We start from the raw sequence: 24306 nt of genomic DNA, 5'->3' as shown, positions 1-24306 counted from the left end.
AACAGACCTCTACCAGCCTAAAACCAATCTGATCTTATCAAATACTGGACCCAATTGACCTATACGGTCTAATTCTAGCCTAATTGGACGAACAGACCCTAGCATTAGACCTAAACCAGTCTAAACCGGCCTTAATTACCTCCAATCAGACCCTATTGGTCTGAACCGAACAATTCTAGCCCTTCCCAGACAAATCAGACCTTAACCAAGACCTAAATCACCCTAAACTAGTCTGAATTGCTCTAAACCGGACTCAATTGACCTAAACCGGACCTGAATTGACCTAAACCGGACTCAATTATCCTATGCCGAGTTGACTCGGACGTTGACTCACCCGATCCCTCCACTCAGCCCTAACTCGGACGAGTTCGGACCGAGCTTCGCCGGAATCGGACTTTCTCCGCCGAGTTTCACCGAGTTTCCTTTGAAACTCGGACTCAAATCGGAGAAAAAATGCGGAAAATAAAGAACCGAGTCGAAAGACTCACCTGGTTACCGGTTCTGAGACGAGTCTTCACCGCGTCGACTCCCAGAAACTTCACCTTGACGAATCTCGTCACCGGCGACACCGAGACTTCCCAGATCTGTTTCTCATCGTCGCCGATAAGCTCCTCCGATGGACTGAAAACACTCAGTAAACAGATCAAGACGCTCACACAGACTCGACTCGGAGAAACCGAAACCGAAACCCTAAATTACCTCACCTTTTCCGGCGAACTTACCTCCCTGGATCGTAACCGGAGCTCTGATACCACTTTGTGAAGTGGATATCGGATTTCTCACGGTTCTCTCCGACGCTCGTACGTGCAAGAAGAAGAAGACAGTCGGTTTTAACGAGTTCGGTTACCGAGTTTCCTCGGGCCTACATCTCGGCCGGACGGTGCCGGCGAATCCACTAGAGGCGGAAAGAAACAGTCGAGAAGAACAGACGGTGGCGCTCCACATCAATGATTGGAGGCTCACCGGGAAAGGAGACACAACACACACCGAGTTACAGAACTCACCTAGGGTCTTTGACCTTACCGTCTCGTGTTGCCGACCGCCGCCGCTCCTCCGCTTCGCCGGAAGAACCGCAACCCTTCGGATTGTCTCTCGATCGCTTCCTCTCTCGAACCTTCTCCCCTCTCGAGCACCGTGCCATTGCAACCCGATAATTAGTAGTCAATTAGGGTATTATCCCTAAAACACTCGAAACGCACAGCTTCGGAAAAGCCTCTCACGCAAAGAGAGGGTTTCTCTTTTTTCACCAAATGGGCCCTTAAGGCCCAACAGATTATACTTTCGAAAGTATAAAACCATATTCCATAAGGGGATTCTTTGCAAAAATATCCATGATTATTTATAAGATATTGTTTGTGCCTGCATTTTTTTGCTATCTCTTGGGGTGTAGTTGACTTTTTAAAGTGTATAAAAAAACTCTATTCTATAAAAGGATTCTTTTCAAAACAAAAATATCCGTGACTATAGAGTATAGTTTGGTTGCAATTTTTGCTAAATCTTAGGATCTAACCATCGTTGACTTTTATGAACATGTGAAAACAAGATGAGCCATTTTGGATTTTGGTTAGGTAATAGTAGGGTTCAATTATTTCGATATTTAGAAAATTATTATTATTTTATATTTATGATAAATTCAATTTGGTTTGGTTTGAATTTATTTTGATTAAATATCGGTTTGGTGTCAGATTTTATTGATAAAAATATGTATTTTTCAAAGATTTTTTGGTTATAATTTTTAATCGGTTTGGTTTGATTTTTTCTAGAGAATTTATAAACATTTAATTTTTATATCGGATTCGAATTAATTACGATTAAAATCAATTCAATTATTCGATTATTAAACCAAACTAATCGATATATTTAAAAGTATTTAGAAAAACCGTATTCTACAAGCGAATTCTTTACGTAACTATAATATCCATGACTATGTATAATATAATTTGTTTCCAGTTTTTGCTAACTCTTAGGATCTATCACCGTTGACTTTAAATAATCACATTGGTTACAGTGAACATTCAAAAAATCGGATGTTCATATAAGACCGTATGGGGTTTTGTCAGGACCGGTCACCCCTCGTTAAGGTGCAATTAAATTATGAATGTTTGTTTTTAATTAATTTTTTTAATCCTAATACGTTAAATTGGACCATATATTAAAGTGGGCCTCATATGGTTTTTTGATTTAATGGTTGGTGTTAAGCCCATTTAAGTATATTTGGGCTTTCTTGTTCCTATTTTAATTATTTTTTATTTGTTTTTTTAGTCCAGGAAAGATACATAGGATAAAATATATACCAATCCTTAACTTGTTCCTAGGAAACTAAACTGTCCTAATCCCACAAAAACCAAGTTTCTAAATTGAATTTGAAAACAATTCAATATATAGGTAAAAACGAAATATAATTAAAAAAAGAAAATTAGAAATATATAAGGAGGAGGAAGACAGCCAATTATTATTATGTTTTTACAAACATCCATTTGGAGGAAGACCCCGCAATTTAAATTAATTAAAAGGGAAACTAAATATATATGATAGAAGCTTAATAAATATTTATTTTTGAATCCAACCAACAAGAAAATCTATTAAAAATTGTAAGTATTTTTTTTTTATTTCCCTCGTTCGCATGATAGAAATTGGAAAACACAGCCATTCGTTGGCACCCTTCTCTAACTACCCACTTAACACAAAGCAGACGCCCTCAAGTAACCTAAAAGAAGAACAAAGAGAATTCTTGTAAGAACTTCCCCTTTCTCCTATATTTCCTATAAAATTTCATTCTTCATTAGAGTTTAAAAAAATATATTCTAAAATAATTTCTTAACTACCCACTTAGACACAAAAGCAGACGCCCTCAAGTAACCAAAAAAAAAAAAGAACAAAGAGAGGAAGAAAATTATTGTAAGAACTTACTCCTTTCTTTTCCGTTTTCTATAAAATTTTATTCTTTATTAGAGAAGATAGATCTAGACTTTATGAGAACGAATAATTAGGGAATGATTTGAAATTGTTACAAATTTTTAAAAAATTAACTCAAAATCAGAATGAATGAAGAGTTTTTTATAAGACGATGTTGATGTTGATGATATATTAGAGTTTAAAAGTTCTAAAATAATTTCATAAATTAATATGTGTTTAGCTATTTTTTTTTTATATTTGTGAGATTTAAATCTACAAGAATTAAGTGCGGAAAGAAAAATCTGACAAAACATTACCAAAAAGTATACGAGTCAATGCACAGTATCATTGAAATAATGTCTTACCTTTTCATAATGGTCAACCCGTTCTTTACGCACTACCAAGACGTTCGGTTTTGTTCCAAGTCTTCGCCGGCCGTCAACTCTCACAAGTCAAAGCTGACAGTTTCCATGGATCATTTTCCAGGCAATTCACTCACAGTTCCCCACTCCCTCATAAATTTGCTCACCATCCAAACAAGACCCTTCAACCATTTTCTCCACAATCAAAGGAAAACCGACCAAACCCGAAACCAGAACCATGTCTTTCTTCTCCGGCGTCCAATCTCCCGGGGCGAAATCCGTGGTATCCCTCGTGGCTTCTGCAGCTGCGACGGCCATGCTTGTCCGTTCGGTAGCTCGGGAATACATTCCTCATGACCTAAGCAACTACACATATCGGAAACTCAGAAAACTGTTCTCTTCCTTCTCCTCCGAACTAACCGTTGTGATTGAAGAGTTGGATGGTATGATGATCAACCGTCTCTTCAAGGCTGCCGAGCTCTACCTTGAACCAGCCCTTCCGCCTTCCGCCACAAGAATCAGAGTCTCCATCCCTTCCGGAGAGGACAAAACATCGATTTCCATGGAAGGCGGCGAAGAGATCATTGACAACTTCGATGGCGTCAGGCTGAAATGGAGGTTATATATAGTACATTAGCCTATAACGTTGACATTCAATTAGACAAAGTGATTTCTTTAGGAGTTGAAAATTTATTATGCTCATTCCTAGAAGCAAGATTTCCAAGTTTTATGAATATCAAATCAATATCTGGCTGTATACACAGCAGCAAAGAAACTCATTCAGTCAAGAAAAACACTATACCGGAAGATCAAGATCCTTTACCTTCTCCAAACTCTAAAGAAATGTTTTTGAAATCTTTTGTTGAAATCATAACTGATATAAATTTCTTAAAAACACAATGGACAGAAACATGTTTTATAGTTGTGTTCTTCCAAAACATGGTTCTTGGTTTGGTCGATGATGTAACATTTTCTGGCTTATAAACCAGTAACGAGTAACAATGACGACAGGTTTTTGTCAAGAGAAATCCCCCCGAGACGGGTATATCCGGACATGGATCAAAGGAACTCTGTTTCAATGTCCGAACAGAGGTTCTACGAGCTGAGATTCGACAAGAAACACAGGGAACTCGTTCTGGGGAAATACATCGAACACATTATGAGCAAGGCCAAGGAATCGATGAAGAGGAAGAGAACGCCGAGGCTGTTCACGCTTTCGCAGGAGAGGATTATTGGGATGAGAGGGAGCGCGTGGGAAGGTGTCCCTCTGCGTCATCCGGCGAGGTTCGAGACCCTCGCCATGGACGACAACGTTAAGAAGACGGTGATGGAGGATCTAGAGATGTTCGTCAAGAGAAGAGACTACTACAGGTACAAGTAGAAAAGAAATCGACTTTTTTTCTGATTCAGATCATGTCTGAACTCGGGTTCTTCTTGATCACAGGAAGGTAGGAAAGGCATGGAAAAGAGGGTACCTGTTGTTTGGGCCTCCGGGGACGGGGAAGTCGAGCTTGATCGCGGCCATGGCGGATCATCTGCAGTTCGATGTGTACGATCTGGAGCTGACGCAGGTGAGAGGGAACTCTGAGCTGAAGAAGATTCTCATGTCGACGGGGAACAAATCCATCCTCGTCGTCGAGGACATCGACTGTTCCGTACAGCTCCGGGACCGGCTCTCGCCGGAGACCGTCATGACGACCCCGTTTGGACACAGAGAAGTAACCCAGGTAAAAACGATACGACGTCTTACCACGAAGTATCAATTATAGGCGTAGTTTCTGGAGTTTTTAAAATCTAAAAAAAATGACAATACTTTCGTCACAAAATCAATTTAAAACTAAAAAACTTTTTTTTCTTGTATTTAAAAAAACAAAATCTAAAAATAAAAAATCAAAAACCAAAAACTAAAACCAAAAAACCAAAATAAAAACCAATACGTTTCCTGATTATAACTGATTCGATTTTTCGTAAACCGAATCCGATATAAATAATAATTATTATATTTTTGTACCCGAAAAATCAAACATCAAACTTGAACGGAATGAAAAAAAATAACCTAAAAAACTATAAATTAGAATTAAAAAAACAAACTCGAACCGAAACCGAACCGAATCTAATATAAAATCCAAATGAATAGATTTCTAAAATCGAATACGAATAAATCGAACCCTAGACGAAAACAGAAATACCAAGCCCTAAATCCCGAAAATTAAAAAGTCTAATTTGACTAAGATAGAGACATAGCAATATTATACTCATGATATTTAATGGGGTTGTTCATGTGTTTTAAAGGTGACTCTGTCGGGATTTCTGAACTTCGTGGACGGGCTGTGGTCGAGCTGCGGGGACGAGAGGATCATCATTTTCACGACGAACCACAAAGAACGGCTCGACCACGCCCTCCTCCGTCCTGGACGAATGGACGTCCATGTCCACATGTCCTATTGCACTCCGTGCGGTCTAAGGCTCCTCGTCCGGAACTACCTGGGCGTGTCTGAGTCCGACCACGACCGGCTCCTGGCCGAGGCCGAGGATCTGTTGCTTGCGGCGAAAGCAACCCCTGCCGAGGTGGCTGAGGAGCTGATGAAGAATGTGGCAGCCGACGTTGCGTTGGAGAGGTTGATCGAGTTTCTGAAGAGGAAGAAGAGTGATACCGAAAACGAAACAAAGACTAAAATAGAAGAATAGTAGTAATAAGTTTCTCACGAAGGAATCGACCAATAATACAGTTTAATGAATATAATCTACCAAGTCGAGTCATTGGAAAAACACCCAAATAAATGGACTCACGAATGTATCTGAATCATGGTATGGTCTTTAGATTCCTCCTTTGTTCAATGAGCGTTTTCTGGATAATGGGAATCATAAAGGTAGATTGGCCAAACCTTAGATTGGATTCTTTTCCCGGTTTTCTGGCCATTTTCATTTCTGGTGAGGATTAAAGCCCATGAGCTCGAAATCGGAAGCCTCAAAAGAATCGAGTTTCTTCTTCTGGGGATTGATTTTCAACATCTGTTTCACAGATACACCAATGAGACAGTTGAGCAAATAAAAAAAGAGCCGAGTTGTGTCATGAAAGGGACAGAACATAACAAACCAGTGAATGAATATTATTAACAAGTTACTGTACTGACCGGGAATGGTCTTGGGGAGCTATGAAGCTGTTCTTGTAAATCCTTGATCCGAGTTCTGCAAACATGGGCATCTCCAATCACATAGATGAAATCACCAGCTACGAGATCTGTCCACATGAATAATGCAAAGCTTTATCTCGGTTTTGATTATATACTTCAGCCAGAAGGTAAACTGTAAAGGAGGTTCCTTTGTCTGTTAGCTCAAGTGGAAACTACTTACCACAAATATGAGCGATGATACATGTCAAAAGAGCATAAGCAGCTATGCTGAAAGGAACTCCATGACCAATTTCGTCCGAGCTCTTGTACACCTGACATGATAGCTCCCCATTCGCAACGTAGAACTGCAAAAACAAGATCAAATCACAGATTTCTCCATTCTGTACAAAAATTCTGTTTCCCAACATCGTTTTCAAATGTTAGTTCACATTGAGTTTCTTCTCTCTTTTTTATTGGTATCTTCTTCCATTTTCTTGCCAGTGAAAATCCGGTCATCTTTCACAGGCCCTGGATTATGGTTCATGTTTTATACATCAGATTCATTTAAAATATTTATGGTGGGAATGCTACAAGTTCTAAGTTTTCAAAACAAGAACAAAACAAATAAAAGTGCTAACCTGTGCAAACATCTGGCAAGGAGGAATTGCTGTCGAGTTGAGAACTGTGGGATTCCAAAATGGAAGTACAATCCTCCGATCATCAGGATTCTTCATTATCTTGTCTATAACATCTGGGAGCTCATGGAATCCCTGGCCGTTATGATTTGCATCGGTATCAGTGAGCCTGTAGGTTATAGAAACTATCTGTCAAAGAAGCTAAAATCATGAATCATCATCAATTATATCACAATCCTAGCATCAGTCCAGTGGAGTTCACATGCTAGTTGTGATCAGTCTTCTATGGCAGTCAATCTTATTACAGAACGCAAGTGAGTCGGTCTCATCAACCAAAAATGTAAATACTGTCAATTCTGTACTCGATTAGGTAACATGCTAATCAGCAAAAACTCTTCGTTTGCATTCTTTCAACTGAAACTCACTGTGTCTTGGTTTCGTACAAAAATGATATGTTTTTGTTTTTTTTTTGAAAATTTTGATGCTTGCCTTTCAAGATGTTGTCTGGATCCACTGGTGTCTCCTACATGGATACACTCTTCCTGAAGGACCTGACAACACATAAGACATTATGAGATATGATATGTATTCCTAATAGGTCAATCTACACCAGATTACCAGCCAATGAATTTGTCTTGTATAATTCCGCATCGAGTAAGTGTAACATTGTTGGATGGCTTATAAGAATATTACAGGCAACCTGTATTAAAAAAGCTAGTTTTCCAGGATGATGCCATTGATTTGGATGAGATTTGTAATAGACCCATGCCAATCAGTATTAGAACTAAACCCAATGTGAAGGCCCAAGTTACTGATTCCTCTAGAAACAGGATTTGTGGAAGGAAGCAAATGTGACAAACACTAGAAAATGTTGACCTACAGAGCATACACTTTCATTTTGTTTTTAGTTTACCTTGCAATTGATTGAACCATTGATAAACCGTAGGACTTCCTCAACAACGCTTTGCCAAACTACACTCTGCAAGGGAACAGTAAATCATCATAATCAATTTCTACTATAAAATAAAACTGAGATTTTCTTCTTATTACATGAACGACCAATAAAACGAGGTGAACTGCCTGATAACAACAGATGCGGGGAAGGAGATTGGGTGGAAAAGAACCAATCTGGTTTAAGGTGCTTTTAAGGGTATGGAAAGGAGCAAGAGAAGACATGCCTTGGTCATTAGAAGCGGGAAAGTTTTGCGCAGATTGAACCGGATCTGCAGATGAATCAAAACGGAAAAAAAAATACTTACAGATTAACTGCAAGACGTGTAAACTATATAGGGTTAAATGACAAACAGATACTTATGACAGATCACCTGACGGCCAAATTTCGATAGAGTACCATTCCCCGTACTATCTTCCTTCATGTCCCCACTAGATATAATGTCTCGGACAAGATCTAAGTAATTAAACTCCTCATGCCTCTCGAAAACCATATTGGGCAAGAAAGAACACCGTTCTTTCTCAAAATCAACACCAGCATCCTTTATACGGACGTATGTATTGAAGCTATATCGAATTCCGTTTTCCAGAATAGGAAATGATGAGTACCAAGGCCTGTAGAGGGCAGTATCCACCCTTGGTGCAAATGCATCGCATGGAATGCTTATATCAATCTCGGTCAAGTGGACAGCGTCACAACTGGGTGCATTCATATAATGCCTGCATAGAGATCACAGTAACTATCAACAAAAAAAGATGAGATCTTGAATACCCAGTTGTTCTTCTGAGCCATATTTTGTGTTTGAGTTATATATTCTTTTACACCTTTAAATTCGTACTTCTATCATTCAACTTAGGGTCCTTAAACTCAAAAGTATTCCTTTAATAGAGATAAAAGATCACTTCAACCGAGATACAATCAATTATGTCTAGATCGAAACAAAAACCATAACTCTTTCAGCCTCAAGTTCTGAAGTGTTGAAATTTTTGTCAAAGGCGATTTTAGAAAAGGAAAAAAAATTCTCTGTACATCTAGAAACAGAAACTCCAAAAACAAGAGAATCGGAGGATGCAAACCTTAATAAATCGCCACCCCCAATGACAAAGACCTTCTCGATGGACAAACAAAACGGTGGTCTGGCCAAAAGTTCGAGAGCGGATTCCATGCTTCCGCATACCAGTACATTCTCGTCATTGGCAATGTCAAGATTGTTACACCTCGTCAAAACAATGTTAAGCCGACCAGGGAGGGGACGAATCTCGAGAGGAGTAGATTCCCACGATTTTCTTCCCATGATAGTTGCATTCTTCTTCCTAGGATCAGATGTCTTTGTGGTAACATCATGGAAAAATTTCGTATCTGTCGGTAGATCCCATGGCAATTTCATATCCATACCAAGACCCATGTCTCTCGTTGCTGCTATGACAACCTGATAACTTATCTTAGCAACTGAGGGTGAGCCTTTAGCATTGTTGTTTGCCACATTATCAGTAGCCATAAGCTGACACACAAACAGCCAACGGAAGTGAAAATATCAATCTTAAATACAGAAATCCTAAAAACATTAACTTACAAAGACACAACTGTAATGAAATAAGAATGTGTTAGGATCTTATGAGAAGACAGCAGAGATCCAAGAATGAAGGTTTATCAACAGGAAAATCAAGGATGATAAAGACTAAAAACGTAAATGTAAGAAACCAGGAAAATGAGATCTGTTTAAGAACCTGAGATTGATCAAATCTGGAGCTCAGGATGGATCAAGAAAGTCAACCCGGAGGGAGAAAAATGATTTCCCAAATAACTGAAAAGAAAAAGGAATATTAGAGGGAAGTTTCCACCAAAAAGCATTTGAATCATATGCAGTATTGTCTGATAAAGTGTATCATTACCAGACACTGTGTGAAGCTCTCATGCAGCAGAGTATGCTTCATATATTTAAATCTTAATCCATCCTAAAATGAAAAATCAAGAATATACTCAATCCTTCCAATTAGCTGTGCACGTTTTCTACGAGATAAGTAAAAAAAAATATTAAAGATCAAATCAATCTTACTTTTTTTAATGGTCAAGTAAGAGGGGTCCAGATGGATGATTCCTTCATAATGCAACTAGACTATCATACCCAGACAAAATTAAACAAATATTTATTCATGTGTACTTCCCAATTGTGCTGGGCGGTTCACCAACACATTTTCTACATTGTATAGTTTTTTAATGTCGTTTCACATGGCATGTTCCCATGGTATATAAAAAAATAGGAGATGGAGGTTTCTTTTTTCCACGACAAAAAGTGAAATCTTAATGTCAACAAAAATATCAACAAGAATGGGAAAATAAAAAAAGAAAGACCAAATGATCAAGGGTATTAGATCCAAAAATACATCATACAAACTGTTAAATAAAAATGAACTATTGCTCTGATTATCCTTAACCAATTAGAACATTCATTTGCGCGTGAATCAAAAGAATCACTAGGTATACTAATAACAGATATTCAGTTTGATGTGGGTATCCACAAGTACGATGAAAGGTTTGAAAATTTTGCTGCTCCAAGGTTTTAGATGGAAATTTCTGAAGGAAAAGAGCAAAGAGAGATTCTGAGTCAAGATGTGAGTTTCAGGCATTTGTAGAACTTACATCTGTAGGAGAAGAACGATGAAAAGGCCTCCCCTTCCCACCAGCTTCAGATCTCCAGGGTGAACATTCATGAATCATGGCATCAAGAAACCAATGAACCTTCTCTTTCCTACTGACCAAAACATTTCCAGTTACTACACTGACAGAACCAAGTTAGCTGTCGGGAGTAATGGTGGACTGGACACTAAAACCGCAAGTGTCAAGGCTTCTAGGGGAAATATGAATATTTTAGTAGGTGAATGCATAAAACTGTTCTGTACCTCAAGCACGAACATGTTCTGTCTTTACGGGGATCACTGCAATGTCGTTCTCGAATCGAAAATGTTATGTACCTCAAAGCAGACATTTTTTGGTTATCTTGCTGTACACGACTCCTTGAGGCGCTAAAAAGCAGATCCTCCAAGAGCTTTCCTGTTTCCCACCAGACAATGCACCGAGTCGATAAGAGCGTTTCGCCGAAACAAATCAAATTTCGTACCAATTGGGCATTTCTAGGCCTCTTTGGTCAGATAAATTCCCCCAAATTTGACTGAGTTTGGGTTAAATTCCACCGTGAGCTCCCGGAAACGTAGAACCAGAAATCTAATTTTGACTACCAGATATCATTGCAAAGACGATTTCGATAGATTAAGCATCACAGTTCAACGATTCCCCACTACAATACGCCCACCTTCGATCTGACTAATGAAAAAGATCCAATAGATTGAAATTTCTCACCTCGGATCGAGGCAGAAATGGTAGCTCGCAACATTACGCAGTTTGCTTCAAATCGCTCCAAAGATTGAACACGCATTCTCTATCCGTCTGCAGCGGATAATCCTAGTCTACAAATCGCCGGAGAGGACGGAGGAGATTCGCCTCCGCCATAGACGTTGTCACCGGCGAAAAAGAAAATTATAATCATCTAAGAACGATCGTCGAGACGGGGAAAAAGAAATGGTCGGCCCATTGGTTAAGGCCCAATTAACAATCCAATCCATAACCTAATTATCCTATTGATTTCCTTATCTCAATTAGTGGATGACCACTCACACACGCACACATATACATATATATATATATATAATATGTAATATTTGTCGTGTTTTAGATTGATAGATGTATTAGTTGTATGTTTAAGATTCCATATCACAGATGTATGATGAAGTCATAATGCGACATTTAAATGGTCGGTCCATATAATATTTAATTTATGCAATGATATTAGAGGAAACGAACATTTAAATGGTTCATCATTAATTTGTTATTTTTTTAAAAAAATATTATACCAGTTTCTTTTAAAAAAAAAAATTGGTGAACGGAAACGCATGTTGGTCTTAATTATATTGTCGGAAATAGAAAAGCTTTTTTAAGAAAAATTAAAATATGAAAAGAAACTTTTTTTTAAGAAAAAATCGTTTAATTTTAGGTCAGATTCGTTTCAAAATGTATATTTGTCATTACTGTGTTGACATATAGGTGTGGATTAGAAAAGATTAGTTTCTTAACAAAGCTCGCCTGAATCTAGACGAGAAAAAATCCCGACAACAACGGCTGTTCCTCTCCCCTCTCTCTCTCTCTCCATCTCTCTCGTAGATATCTCTCTCTGTCTTTGTTTGGGGGTTTAAGTTTTGGAGAGAGAGAGATACACGGGAGATATATACACCTCTCTTTCCCCCTTCTTAGGTTCTTCCCCTATAGGTAAAATCTAATCTTGCCTTCTTATCTTCTTCTTCCTCTCTCTCTCTCTCTCTCTCTCTCTCTCTCTCTCTCTCTCATTGTTTGAATGTCTCTCTAAATGCTTCAAGTTTTCGATTCTTTCGAACCCCCTTGATATTTTACCCCTTTCGGTTATTAGCCTCCCAGAAAACGTGGGTTTCTCTCTTCTCTGATTCATTCATTCTTGTTCAAGAATACCATGATGTCTGAATCTGTTTCTGGATATTTGCTCATTTCAGATACTCTTGCTTCCATTCTGTCGTCTGTTTGCTTTCTGAAATTTTCCTCAGATTCCAAACTTTTGGTTTCGAGATTCGTTAGATCATGTCACGCATGTATTGTGTTGACGAAACTGTTTGATCAAATGCTTTTCTTCAATTGATTGTCACCCAAGAAACAGCGATACTGTTTTCCTCGTATTGATCTTTGGTTCATCTGCCCTTTCATGTTCAGCAAAGTTCTGTGTTAAATCGATTCACCGACATTTACATGCGTGTTTCCCGACAGGCGAGCAGAATTTTAAACATGACGGACGTGATGACAGGACATCTCGATCGACATAACAAGCTAGGTAACGAGAAATCACATCTCTGGAGCATGTTCTTCCTCTTCCTCAAGGAGATAAATCTTTTCGCGAAGATTCTGATTTATGGGGTTTGTGTTTGGTGTTTCATTACAGAGTTTGAGTTGTCGGAAGATGACAAGAGGACAAAGCTTGGATCTCTGAAGAAGAAAGCCATCAATGCCTCGAACAAGTTCAAACCCTCTTTCACCAAGAAGGGCCGGAGAAACAGCCGAGTCACTTCTGTCTCCATCATCGAAGACGACATCGACGCTGAGGAATTGCAGGCTCTTGATGCTTTTCGCCAGTCTCTTATCTTGGACGAGCTTCTTCCCTCCAAACACGATGATCATCACACGATGCTTAGGTTCTTCTTCTTCTTTCCCATATCAGAATGATGTAATCTTTCCGACCAGAGAATGACCCATTATTTCATATGTTTGGTTAAATCTCAGGTTCTTGAGGGCAAGGAAGTTCGATATGGAGAAGGCGAAGCAAATGTGGTCCGATATGCTTAACTGGAGGAAAGAATTCGGAGCAGACACCATCATGGAGGTCAGGAAAACAAGACATCTTCTGACATACACACACCCACACATATCATCTTTTCCCCATTTGGGTTATGTCTGAAACTCTCCATCTTCCATTTCTGTAAGGAATTTGAGTTCAAGGAAATAGACGAAGTCCTGAAATACTACCCACAAGGCTACCATGGCGTCGACAAGGACGGAAGGCCAGTTTACATCGAGAGACTCGGCCAAGTCGACGCCACAAAGCTGATGCAAGTGACCACGATCGACAGGTACGTGAAATACCATGTGCGGGAATTCGAGAAGACATTCAACATCAAGTTCCCCGCTTGCTCCATCGCTGCCAAGAAACACATCGATCAGAGCACAACCATCTTGGACGTTCAAGGAGTCGTACGTATCGAAATACCGAATCACAAATATTTCCACGTGTTTATTTATGAAAATGACGATGCTGGAAAGAGATATATAGATCATGTCGCCCGGACAGAAGTGCCATTTGATGTTCTATTGGCTTTGCGTTTGTGTGTTTTTCAGGGGCTTAAGAACTTCAGTAAGGCGGCAAGGGATCTCCTTCAACGTATTCAGAAGATCGACAGTGACAACTACCCTGAGGTATAAATAATACACATTTTAATCGAAACTATATGATAACACATTTTGATTTACATATATATATATATATTGGTAAGTTACATATATATATATATATATTGCATACATAGATTGATAATGGAGTCTTTGTGTTCATTTGTATGTATAGACACTGAACCGGATGTTCATAATCAATGCTGGTCATGGGTTCAGACTACTGTGGAGCACCGTCAAATCTTTCCTCGACCCCAAGACCACAGCCAAAATTCATGTAACAAAAGATCCAAACTTTATAATACACAGCTTTTTCGCCATATCAGTTTCTCGAAATATATTGTAAGTAGAGAATTCTTTATGCTTTTGGTGGTAAATCAGGTTCTTGGCAACAAGTACCAGAGCAAACTTCTTGAAATCATCGATGCCAAGTAACAGTTTCATAAACTTAGAAAATCTTGATCTTTCGCTTGGGCATATATAGGACTAATTCTCAGACAGAACCCTAAAACTCGAAACTCCGAACCTGTTTTTTTTTCCTCCTTTTTTGTCATAAAGTGAACTGCCGGAGTTCTTGGGTGGTAGCTGCACCTGCGCAGACAATGGCGGTTGTATGCGTTCAGACAAGGGTCCATGGAACGACCCCGAGATTTTCAAGGTAACAACACTTCGGATATAGAATCAAACTTCATATATAAACCCTAATCGTTTCCATTACCCAAATCTCTCCCTTGCAAAAACTATGAAACATATATAGCTACAAGAGTCTTGTCGTGGATTTAACTGATACAAGACGGGTTTATTACATCAGTGGATTGAAATGTGAAACTGGGTTGGAATATGTATACAGATGGTTCAGAACGGGGAAGGCAAGTGCACGAGGAAAATCTTGTCAGACATCGAGGAGAAAACAGTCTCAGAGTACGAAATGACGGAATCAAAGGTAGAAATCTTTAATTCTCAAGCTTTTCTTCACGTTCTCGGCACTAATCTTTTTGGTAAAGCCACTCGAAGGGATACGAATCTTTCGATGCAGACGCAGCTGCAAGTTTATTTCATCATTTTTTGTATCTTTTGAATGAATAAAGTTATGATCGAAATCAAAAACCACAGGTTAAGAAGAACAAATTCGCTGACCTGAATGAGAGGTTCATCCCAATGGTGGAAAAGACTATGGATGTTACCTGGCCGACAAGTCTCCACCACAAGGACCCTGCAGGTCCGTATGAATCTCCCCCCGGTACAACCTTAACCGAACCAAACCGGATACAGTTAACCGATATTGGTTGGTGATGCAGATTGTTACACGATGAAGCCGTCGGAGAAGAGGGGAGGGGAAGGGTACCTGTTCGGAGGGGTGATGACGCTGGTGATGGGAATAGTGGCGGTGATGAGGCTGACAAAGAACATGCCGAGGAAGCTGACGGAGGCGACCACGTACGGAGGGAAGGTGGAGGTGTCGAGCGAGGATTACATGAAGATGGTGAAGAGGATGGCTGAGCTGGAGGGCAAGTGCAAGTTCTTGGATTCTCAGCCTGTTTTCTCCCCGGAGAAGGAGCAGCTGCTCAACTCCGCTCTCAGCCGCGTCGACGACCTCGAGCTCCAGTTGTCCGAAACCAAGAAGGTGCTCTCTCTCTCTCTCTCTGTTTGTGTGTGTATATATATAGAGAGAGAATCTTATGTATGGTTGAATGCATGTGAATTCGGTTATATGGTGTTATGCTTACGCCTGCTTTCTTGTGTTTTCTTGACGGAAAAGGCACTGGACGAGGCGCTGTCAAGGCAACAGGAGATACTCGCCTACATCGAGAAGAAGAAGAAAAAGAAGAAGGTAATGTATACATACACACCTACATACATATATGCATTTGCAAACTACACCGTACAATCTTCACTCCTTCGAAACTTTCTTAATCTTTTCTCTTTGCTGTCTCTTGTTTCTTCTGAGAAAGACCCCAAGAAAAAAGATTATATATTCTTCCTGTTCCTGTTTACTTGGCTAAATTTTACTTTTTAGTACTTTTTTCAATTCGATTGTTATTATTATTATTATTATTTTTTTTTTTGCAGTTCTTCTTCGTGTTCTGAAAGACTTGCAGAGCTATTATGGCAGGAGCAAGTTCAAGATCGGGCTTAACATCTTGAGGCTCGTTTGTGTGCCACCCAGACACTTTTTTCTCCTTTTGTTCTTTCGTAAATATATGTGTACTCTGGTACCTAAAGCTTCATTTCCCATTCAATGTTTTGTCTCTAACACCTACTTGTAAGACACCGGGGGATATTCATCAACGAGGACCAGAAAAAAAAATATGTAAAATATTAAATTATATGTTATATATATATATATATAATTACATCATAATAATAACTTTTGCAAAAAGTTCGGATTGTTTTATGGATATCTTCTCCACGTGGCTCACCATCATAAACAATTAAACAGGAAAAGATAGCTCTTTGAATTAGCAGAAACATTTTGATTCTTTACATCAGTTACGAAACGAAGATCCCCCAAAGGTGAAATTTCTGCTGTCTTTTTACCAGCAGAAGAGATGCTTCGTCTTCTTCTTCTTCTTCTGGTGACAAAGACAAGAGATGAAAATGAGTCGAAGATTTTGAAATTAGGGTTTTTTTTTTCTTTTTCTTTTGGTTGGGCGTGGAGAAAATAGGACAGACCTGGTATTCTGCTTCTTCTTGGCGGTCAATGTAGGCGAGCAGCTCTTCTTGCCTCATCAGAGCTTCATAAAGCGCCTGCTCAATCAATGTCCAGACAAAACACCCATTCAGTTTTGTTCAGACCTTGAAAAAAGTATTCAAATTTACTTATTTTTTTCAATAAGAAAAGTTTGAAACTTCAGCGAATACCATAATCGAATACTTAGTACTGAGGGTCGTCGTTCATAAGATAAATTACCTTCTTTGTGGATATCAGCTCAGCTTCAAGGGCGTCCACGCGGCAGACAGCTGCGTTCAGAAGTTCCTCTTTCTCGCAAGGCATCTCAGATGGCTTTGATTGGAGAGTGCCGATCTTCTCCTCGAGCTCGTTTAGCTTGTTCAGTACAGAAGAGAGGAGATCAGATTCAGTGAACGGCGGAGCAGGAGAAGGCGGGCGGAATTCCTCCTGGATTCCACCATTGGAGGTGAGCTCCGTACCGGTCCCTTGGTTTTGTGATCCGTTAGCTGGGGTAGGAAGCCTCTTGGTCACACGGCACGACATTGTGCGGAAGAACGTTACAACGGCCATAACAATTGCCATGAACATTATCAGAACCTTAGCACGATCTCTCTCGGGAGCCTTCGGGGTGTTGGGTGCCATCAATGCTCCTGCATATAAGAGACCCGAGTTTCAATCTCCTTTTTCGATTGCTTGATACGAAAACTGGGTATAATGTATTTGTTAAAAAAAAAAGTTTACCTTTTGAGGGGACTCTCTGGATTGTGGGTTTGAGGTTCCAGCTCGCATCAACAGCTTTGTCAACCATGGGGACATACTCATCGTATCCTGGAAAGCTACAAGCCAAGCTTGTCTCGCCAACAATCTTCGCCTGCAAAGTCCCAGATAATATTAGAACAGTTTGATAAACTTCATGCAAGTTTCGAAGAAGCAATGGCAGCAGAATTTGGTTTGAAAAACCATATTATTCTGTTACATATTATTACGGGACCAAGAACTAGATAGTAGAGAAATCGCACTACCTCTTCGCGGACAGGGGTCAAACGGAGATGAGGATAACTATTCACGGCCTTTGGAGATCCAATATCTTCAGCTTCAGAACCTGACTCGGCAGTGGATGTGTCACTTCCCTTGATCTGTTTTAGATGTTGTTAAAGTTTAGGTATGATATGCTCGGCTAAGCTACAAGTTAACATGATTAATTAATCCTATGAATTAACAATTGCATACCCATGGATAAGATGGCTTTGCATAAGCAATGACTTTCCCCTCGCTGTTCAAAACTTTCACGACCTGCTTGGCACGATGTGCTCCCCCATGAAGAACCATCTGCAACAACATGAGCAAAGATCAGTTGTTTTTTTCCGCAAGATTGTTAAAAAAAAGCATAGGTGTGAAGAGATGAGGCCAGGAAGTTTACCTTCAAAATTTCTGGATTCTTCCAAGGACCCTTGTCAGAAAGCATGCAGCCACCTTGATCTGCACAAGTACATGAACCTCCCAAGAATTCCGGCAACTCACTATAAAAGGTGAAGATACATTAGAATGAGCAAAAACTAGAGGGAAAAAAGGAGTAAGAAAAAAAAATAATACACCAAAGCTCGGCTTCACACACCTGGAATCAATGATCTCAAGTAATTTGCTCTGGTACTTGTTACTGAGGACCTAAATTTAAAAAAAAAAACGAAACAGCGGAAAATTATATTCTGGGAGTTGTCCAGTTAAGGCAAGCCTTTTAGAATAAAGCTCCAAAAATAAAATTTATTTTCATACATGAATTTTGGAAGTTGTTTTGGGGTCTAGAAAGCTCTTTACAGTGCCCCAGAGCAGCCGAAATCCGGGCCCTGCATTGATGATAAACATTTGGTGGAGGGTCTACATGAATTAACCAAAAACTGAGATTAGAATATGATTCAGAATAATTCCTTTCCCCATCTCCAGAACAAACACTACAATAACAGTTTTCTTTTGTTAGCTGCAATTGGGAAACTACCTCAGGATAATTGTCTCCATCAACCTTCTGCAACCGTGTAATAAGTTCCCGAGCAGATTTGGTAAAGTTCTTCAGACCCTGCAAATAAATTACAAGGAAAGCAAAAGATAACTCAGCATTTTGTCACACCTTGGATAATAATGCAAGCAACTTTTAGAAATGAAAGGAAATTACCACTCCCTGAACATCCAAAATAGTTGTGCTTGAATCAATATGCCTCTTTGCAGCAATTGTGCAAGAGGGAAACTTGATCATAAAGCTCCTCTCAAACTCCTTTACATGATATTTTACGTATCGATCCATAGTTGTAACTTGCATAAGTTTGTTCGGATCAACTTTCCCCAGCCTTTCAATGTACACAGGCCTTCCTTCCTTATCAACACCATGATAACCATGTGGGTAATATTTCAGCACTTCGTTAACCTCTTCAAACTCAAAATCCTGTCAAGATCAAAATGGTAGAATAAGTAGAGTTGCTTCACTGATTGGAAGCAGAGGTCAACCATCTTCAGTAAGATACAGGTACCTGAATAATAGTGTCAGTGCCAAATTCCTTCCTCCATTGAAGCATATCAGCCCACATGTGCTTTGCTTTTTCAATGTCAAACTTCCTCGCTTTAAGGAACCTAAATGAGAGTAACATATAGAGAGAATCAGTTGCCAACATCATGTTTAGAGTGGATTAAATCAAGCAAAGACTGGATTCTGAAACATGAAAAGAACCAAAGACATGCATGACAAGACAACAAGGTTGAGACCGATCAACCTCAACATCATGTGATAGTCATCGTGTCTCTCGGGAAGCAATTCTTCCATTATCAATGCTTGTCGAAAAGCGTCAACAGCCTGCAGTTCTTCAACATCCCGCACGTCCTCGATGGAAACAGAGCTGACTCGGCCGTCGCTTTTTCTTCTCCCACTCTTTTTCTTGAGAGAATGCTTGAACTTTGTCGATGCATTGATCGCTTTCTTTTTCAGAGAACCGATTCTTGTTCTCCTCTCATCCTCGGAATTCTCAAAGTCGGATTTTCTCTCCTTTTTCTCATCGCTGCTCAAGAGTCCCTCAAAACCTGTTGATAAGAAATAGTTAAAATCTTCGCCAAACACAAAGGCAAAGTATCCAACAATTGGCGAAAACTCAGAATCATTTTAATGCATTACGATTCAGTGAAATAAGACAAATTGATGTCAAATAGGCAGATTCCAGACTGATTATGCATCTAAAACAACAGCTTTCAAGAAGTGACATTTCCACGGAGCAACTACCTAATCTGTTCAAAATCCATCCGAAAGTAGTACCTAAATTCTCAAATTTCAGCCTAAAACCATTTCCGAGCAGCTCAGAACACTGATCAAACACTGGGAAAAGCGCAAACTTTCTCTCTTTACCAGCTCAAGTCTCACGCCAAAACTGAAACCCTAGAATCGGACCAACCAGAAAGATACACACAAAAAAAAATTACACAGAAAGAATTGGAGCAGAAAAAGTAGATCGGATTCCTTACATGGCCTTGCAAACCGATCAAGCGGACCCGACATCTCAGATTCCTTCGCCTGAATCCACAGAAGCAGAATTTTACCTCTCCTCTAAATATTTATCTCGCTCGCCTCAAATCTTTGAGAAGATGGCTGATCCACGGATCAATGCACCAGCAAGAATCCCCAATTTTTGCGAATCCGACTGCTCACATCATCAGGAAGGCCCCGGAAAAAACGCAAAAATCAAAATGGGGAAAAAAATTAAAAGGTTTCAGAAGCAAAAGCCGAGTAAAATACGGAGCGAACTAAGGACTTTCCTGGTTTCTTCACCTAAATGTCCTTTTATTTTAATATTTTGTTTTTGCTTTTACGGTCAACATTTAGGTAATTATTCAGTACTGACCCTACTAGTTTATTTGATTTCTATTGTGACCCCGACAGTAATTGTATCTTTGTATATATCATAATTCCTCCCGATATAGCATGCATCTATAGATTACATCATGCAATTATTTTAGGTTCAAGTCTAATTTTTTTATAATAAAATTGAGAAATGAATTTTGATATAATTATTTGATTTCAATATTTAAAAAAATGAATAACATAACATTTATTAATAATTTATATAATATTTCCAATATTTAAAATTTTAAATTTGAAAATTTTATATTGTATCAAACTTTGATAGTTTAATTGCATTTTTATTCTATATTCAATATTAAACTAATTTTTTTTGTAAAAATTTTAAACTAAAATTTTATCAAGTATAACTACACAAACCATTAAAAATATGTATTTCTACTATATATATAGATAATGTAAATCATGTTAATGATTATCTGATTTTTTTGTAAAATGCATATTTTGAATTGTAATTTAGAATTATAAATTGTTTTTATTTTAGCCTCGTTTTAAGTTGAAAATTTATCCAAATACTTATCAAGGAATAAACGTGTGAAAACCAATATAAATAAGAGGCTAATAGAAATAGGCCTGGATGAAAGAAACCATGGTTGTGTAATTGGTAGGATGTGAGGCGCACAAATCTCTAAAAGAAAATATATGGCTCGAAGAGAAATAAAGATAAGAAACTGGGGCATATATGAAATTAACATAAAAACAATATGAAATGTGCAATATCCATACTTTTGACACCAACCGAGGAAGATCCGACGGTCATTAATGACCGTAGGTAGAATTTTTAACGGATCTACGAGCGGTAGCCCTGTAACGTCAGTGACGCAGAAAATATATAAGAAATGAAACAGAATATTAAAAAGGAGTGAGAAAATTCGCCGACAGAAACGACGGCGCGAAAGCAAATGATGGCGAGAGAGAACTTTTGTTCTTTCTCGAAGTCATCCCTATACTTTTATTACGTTTAGAATGATGCCCCATTCTTTGTTTTTTTATTACGATTAATCTGCGTATCGGAATTATTTGGGTGATAATATTTATTTTGCAACCAGTATTTTTATTTATTTCACTAGTTCGTTAAATTAATTTCAACTGGTTTTAAATCGGCCATTAGAAATATATTTCAATAGATATGAATAAATATAATAGGATGTAGTTAGAAAATTGATCATATTCAAATTATAATAAATATGGATTTGAAAGCTTTCATTTTTCCTATATTAAGACATTAAATTTAATGATTATTTTGAAATAAAAATTTATTCTCCAATTATTTAAATTCTAAAAAAAGGAAAATATATAATAGAATATTTTGAAACATAAAAAATATTATATTAAATGTAGGTAATTTTTAGAATGGGCATTTAAGTTAATTATTCCTATTGACTCTTTTTTATGTTGAAAATCGTTATATACTTGTAGGTAATTACCATACATAACTATTTTCAACGTCTAGCGAGGGTTGAATAGTACTTTTAAGATGTTATAGGCTAGATGTTAATTTCTCGATCTTGTTGGGGTAACGATGATAGTTCTGAGGGCCCAAGTGGGGGCCAGGAACACGTGGCGAACGCAGAGGTGGATGACAGGATAAAAGCAAAAAGTCGTCATAAATACGGAGCGATTAAAGGGCGAGTCAAAGGTTCTTGTTGGGCCTTGCGATTGTCGGCGGAAATATTTCATATATAATTATAGGTTTATTAAATGCCAAAACTATATTATAAAAATGTCAAAGGACATATGCTATTGTTTTTGTGACAACCGATATTGACTTTGGAGTTTGGGCATAATCATGAATGGGCATGGCTTCTTTTTTTTTTTTTTTGATAAACTCCCTTCGGTTATATATAAAATTAAATGTTGCAATGATGATGATTAGTCAATGTAACAATTGGACTTTTTTTTCATCAATCATGGACATTGTACGTTGTCCTAATCATAAATACTAACGATTGTGATATTTTTATTCCCAGGAATAACAGTACACATACATACGTATACATATACATATATACACATACACACTTATAGCATACATATACACACAATATCATATGAATATTTATACACATACACACGCCCGCATGGCCGCATGCAAACCCATTCATATTAATTCGATCTCAGACAAAACACCGTCCAAGGGAGCGCTACGATACAAAGAGAGCCGTAAAAGATGATGAGAAGATTTCATTCAATTCGGTGTGTGTGTGTCGAGTCAATACGTGTCTTTCCTCAACGTGCATGGCAAAAGTTTGATGCCACGTGTATAACCATGCAGGGCACCACCAGGGCTCGAGTTTCATCTTTTATACATTATCCCATAATCGGCTAAGATACATCGGGGAAAAAAAACACGATGGCGGATCTGAGAGACGAACAGGGGAATCCGATACGGCTGACGGACGAACACGGGAACCCGGTTCAACTGTCGGACGAGTTCGGTAACCCCATGCACCTCACCGGCGTCGCCACCTCCACCGTCCCGCCTCCTTCCGTCACTGAGCCGCCACCATGTGTCCATGAGCCCGCCGGAGAACAGCTTCCCCAATCTCGCAGTTCATCCACCTCTAGCTCTGTGAGATAACTATATATATATATATATATATTTAGTTTGCGTTAGTTGGTTGTGTATATATATACATGGCACGTGATGTCTTCACGTCCCACGCAAAGATATGTATGCATACATGCATCCTATATATATAGTTACATTACTTGTTGAAAGATGTAACGACGAACAACCTGTAATCCATTTGTTTATATTTTTAGTGTTGAGATATATGAAAAATATTATGAGATATATGATATCATAAAGATCTTCTCATTTTCATTTTCTCTCTATGCTAATTCAAACATACAGCAACAAACATAAGAAATCTCATATATTCTTCATTTAGAATTTCACAAGTATTCATGGCTTCATTAATCAAATCTCAATAATAGATCTTTTGCGAATTTATTCTCTTTGGCCCTGTAATCAGCTTGATAGGCGCCAAAGCGTGCATATTGTATATTGGTTCATGCAAATAGGAATCAACTATTTTCTACATGGATTTCCTTTTTGAAGTATTGTGAAGTTGATTTATCGTTTTATATATACATGTTTTGAAGTCTGGTTAATTTGCTTGAACATATATATGTATATATATGTGTGTATAGTCGTCATCGGAGGATGATGGACAAGGAGGGAGGAGAAAGAAAAAGGGTCTGAAGGAGAAAATCAAAGAGAAACTTGGCGGTGGCAAGCACAAGGAAGAACATGCCGAGGTGTCGGCCGCGACCACAACGACCACGACCACGACGACGTCTACAGTGTCGGCCCACGAGAAGAAGGGACTCTTGGAGAAGATAAAGGAAAAACTCCCTGGCCACCATAGCAACCCTTAATCAGATCACATGTAGAAATCAAGATTTTCGTTTTACATAGCATTACCTACTCTCACTAGTTGTTTTCCGGTGGTGAATAAAATCGTGTTTACATGTAAAGGGTCGAGGTTGTATGTTAGTGAAGTTTGGGGTTGTTTTGTTAATTTCCTACGAACCTTTGGTCCAATTTGTAAATTTGGAATTCTGGGTTTAATCCGTCCGTACGGTCTATGGATGTGTTGGAAATTTGTTATACTGTTTATTTAATTGTACTCTGGATATTCGTTTCCGTTATATTCGAAACTAAACCGTTCGGTGAATATGTGATATTACGGTTTCGATTATCGGTTCGATTTATATCCAAGCGAATCGGATTAAGCCGATCCAAACGATTCAGATTACAGA

The 24306-nt window shown here is 38.6% G+C and overlaps 5 protein-coding genes across 10 annotated transcripts; 3 read left to right on the top strand and 2 right to left on the bottom strand.

The window, feature by feature from the left end:
- Positions 1-3160: 3160 nt before the first annotated feature.
- Positions 3161-5964, top strand: LOC104824812 (protein HYPER-SENSITIVITY-RELATED 4-like). The gene is made up of 4 exons (XM_010556982.2): positions 3161-3875; positions 4269-4628; positions 4702-4984; positions 5550-5964. Exons 1-4 carry the CDS (start codon positions 3496-3498, stop codon positions 5943-5945), a joined length of 1419 nt encoding a protein of 472 aa, XP_010555284.1. The 5' UTR covers positions 3161-3495; the 3' UTR covers positions 5946-5964.
- On the bottom strand, positions 5943-11472 carry LOC104824813 (bifunctional dihydrofolate reductase-thymidylate synthase 1). 5 transcript variants are annotated; one of them, XM_010556985.1, is made up of 15 exons: positions 11315-11472; positions 10858-11008; positions 10598-10706; positions 10014-10073; positions 9850-9912; positions 9685-9761; positions 9034-9458; positions 8331-8676; positions 8184-8228; positions 7919-7984; positions 7495-7556; positions 7009-7174; positions 6612-6735; positions 6392-6498; positions 5943-6269 (listed from the first exon to the last, which is right to left on the bottom strand). In XM_010556985.1, exons 7-15 carry the CDS (start codon positions 9453-9455, stop codon positions 6180-6182), a joined length of 1428 nt encoding a protein of 475 aa, XP_010555287.1. In that variant the 5' UTR covers positions 9456-9458; positions 9685-9761; positions 9850-9912; positions 10014-10073; positions 10598-10706; positions 10858-11008; positions 11315-11472; the 3' UTR covers positions 5943-6179. The 5 variants fall into 5 exon arrangements, with proteins under 5 accessions (XP_010555287.1, XP_010555286.1, XP_010555285.1 ...); XM_010556984.1 differs by lacking the exon at positions 10014-10073 and having other exon boundaries at positions 10598-10709; XM_010556983.1 differs by lacking the exon at positions 10014-10073.
- Positions 11473-12086: 614 nt separating this feature from the next.
- Positions 12087-16337, top strand: LOC104824811 (phosphatidylinositol/phosphatidylcholine transfer protein SFH3-like). Of its 2 annotated transcripts, none has more exons than XM_010556981.1 (14): positions 12087-12277; positions 12803-12866; positions 12975-13224; positions 13313-13412; positions 13514-13780; positions 13925-14002; positions 14151-14252; positions 14357-14406; positions 14534-14633; positions 14826-14918; positions 15089-15194; positions 15274-15599; positions 15735-15806; positions 16046-16337. In XM_010556981.1, exons 2-14 carry the CDS (start codon positions 12821-12823, stop codon positions 16061-16063), a joined length of 1608 nt encoding a protein of 535 aa, XP_010555283.1. In that variant the 5' UTR covers positions 12087-12277; positions 12803-12820; the 3' UTR covers positions 16064-16337. The 2 variants fall into 2 exon arrangements, with proteins under 2 accessions (XP_010555283.1, XP_010555282.1); XM_010556980.2 differs by lacking the exon at positions 12087-12277 and adding an exon at positions 12303-12447.
- A 70-nt stretch (positions 16338-16407) lies between these two features.
- Positions 16408-20422, bottom strand: LOC104824810 (phosphatidylinositol/phosphatidylcholine transfer protein SFH8-like). The gene is made up of 14 exons (XM_010556979.1): positions 20145-20422; positions 19406-19709; positions 19166-19265; positions 18814-19080; positions 18640-18717; positions 18420-18521; positions 18262-18311; positions 18067-18166; positions 17877-17975; positions 17669-17782; positions 17388-17517; positions 16887-17296; positions 16649-16723; positions 16408-16548 (listed from the first exon to the last, which is right to left on the bottom strand). The coding sequence occupies exons 1-14, from the start codon at positions 20176-20178 to the stop codon at positions 16510-16512; spliced, it is 1902 nt and encodes a 633-aa protein (XP_010555281.1). The 5' UTR covers positions 20179-20422; the 3' UTR covers positions 16408-16509.
- A 2435-nt stretch (positions 20423-22857) lies between these two features.
- Positions 22858-24190, top strand: LOC104824806 (late embryogenesis abundant protein-like). The gene is made up of 2 exons (XM_010556974.2): positions 22858-23110; positions 23695-24190. The coding sequence occupies exons 1-2, from the start codon at positions 22892-22894 to the stop codon at positions 23920-23922; spliced, it is 447 nt and encodes a 148-aa protein (XP_010555276.1). The 5' UTR covers positions 22858-22891; the 3' UTR covers positions 23923-24190.
- The last annotated feature ends 116 nt before the right edge of the window (positions 24191-24306 follow it).

The sequence above is a fragment of the Tarenaya hassleriana genome, unplaced genomic scaffold (assembly GCF_000463585.1).
Source record: "Tarenaya hassleriana unplaced genomic scaffold, ASM46358v1 Cleome41, whole genome shotgun sequence".
Taxonomy (NCBI): domain Eukaryota; kingdom Viridiplantae; phylum Streptophyta; class Magnoliopsida; order Brassicales; family Cleomaceae; genus Tarenaya; species Tarenaya hassleriana.
The sequence above is the reverse complement of the archived record's forward strand: the minus strand, read 5'-3'. Positions and strand labels throughout refer to the sequence as shown.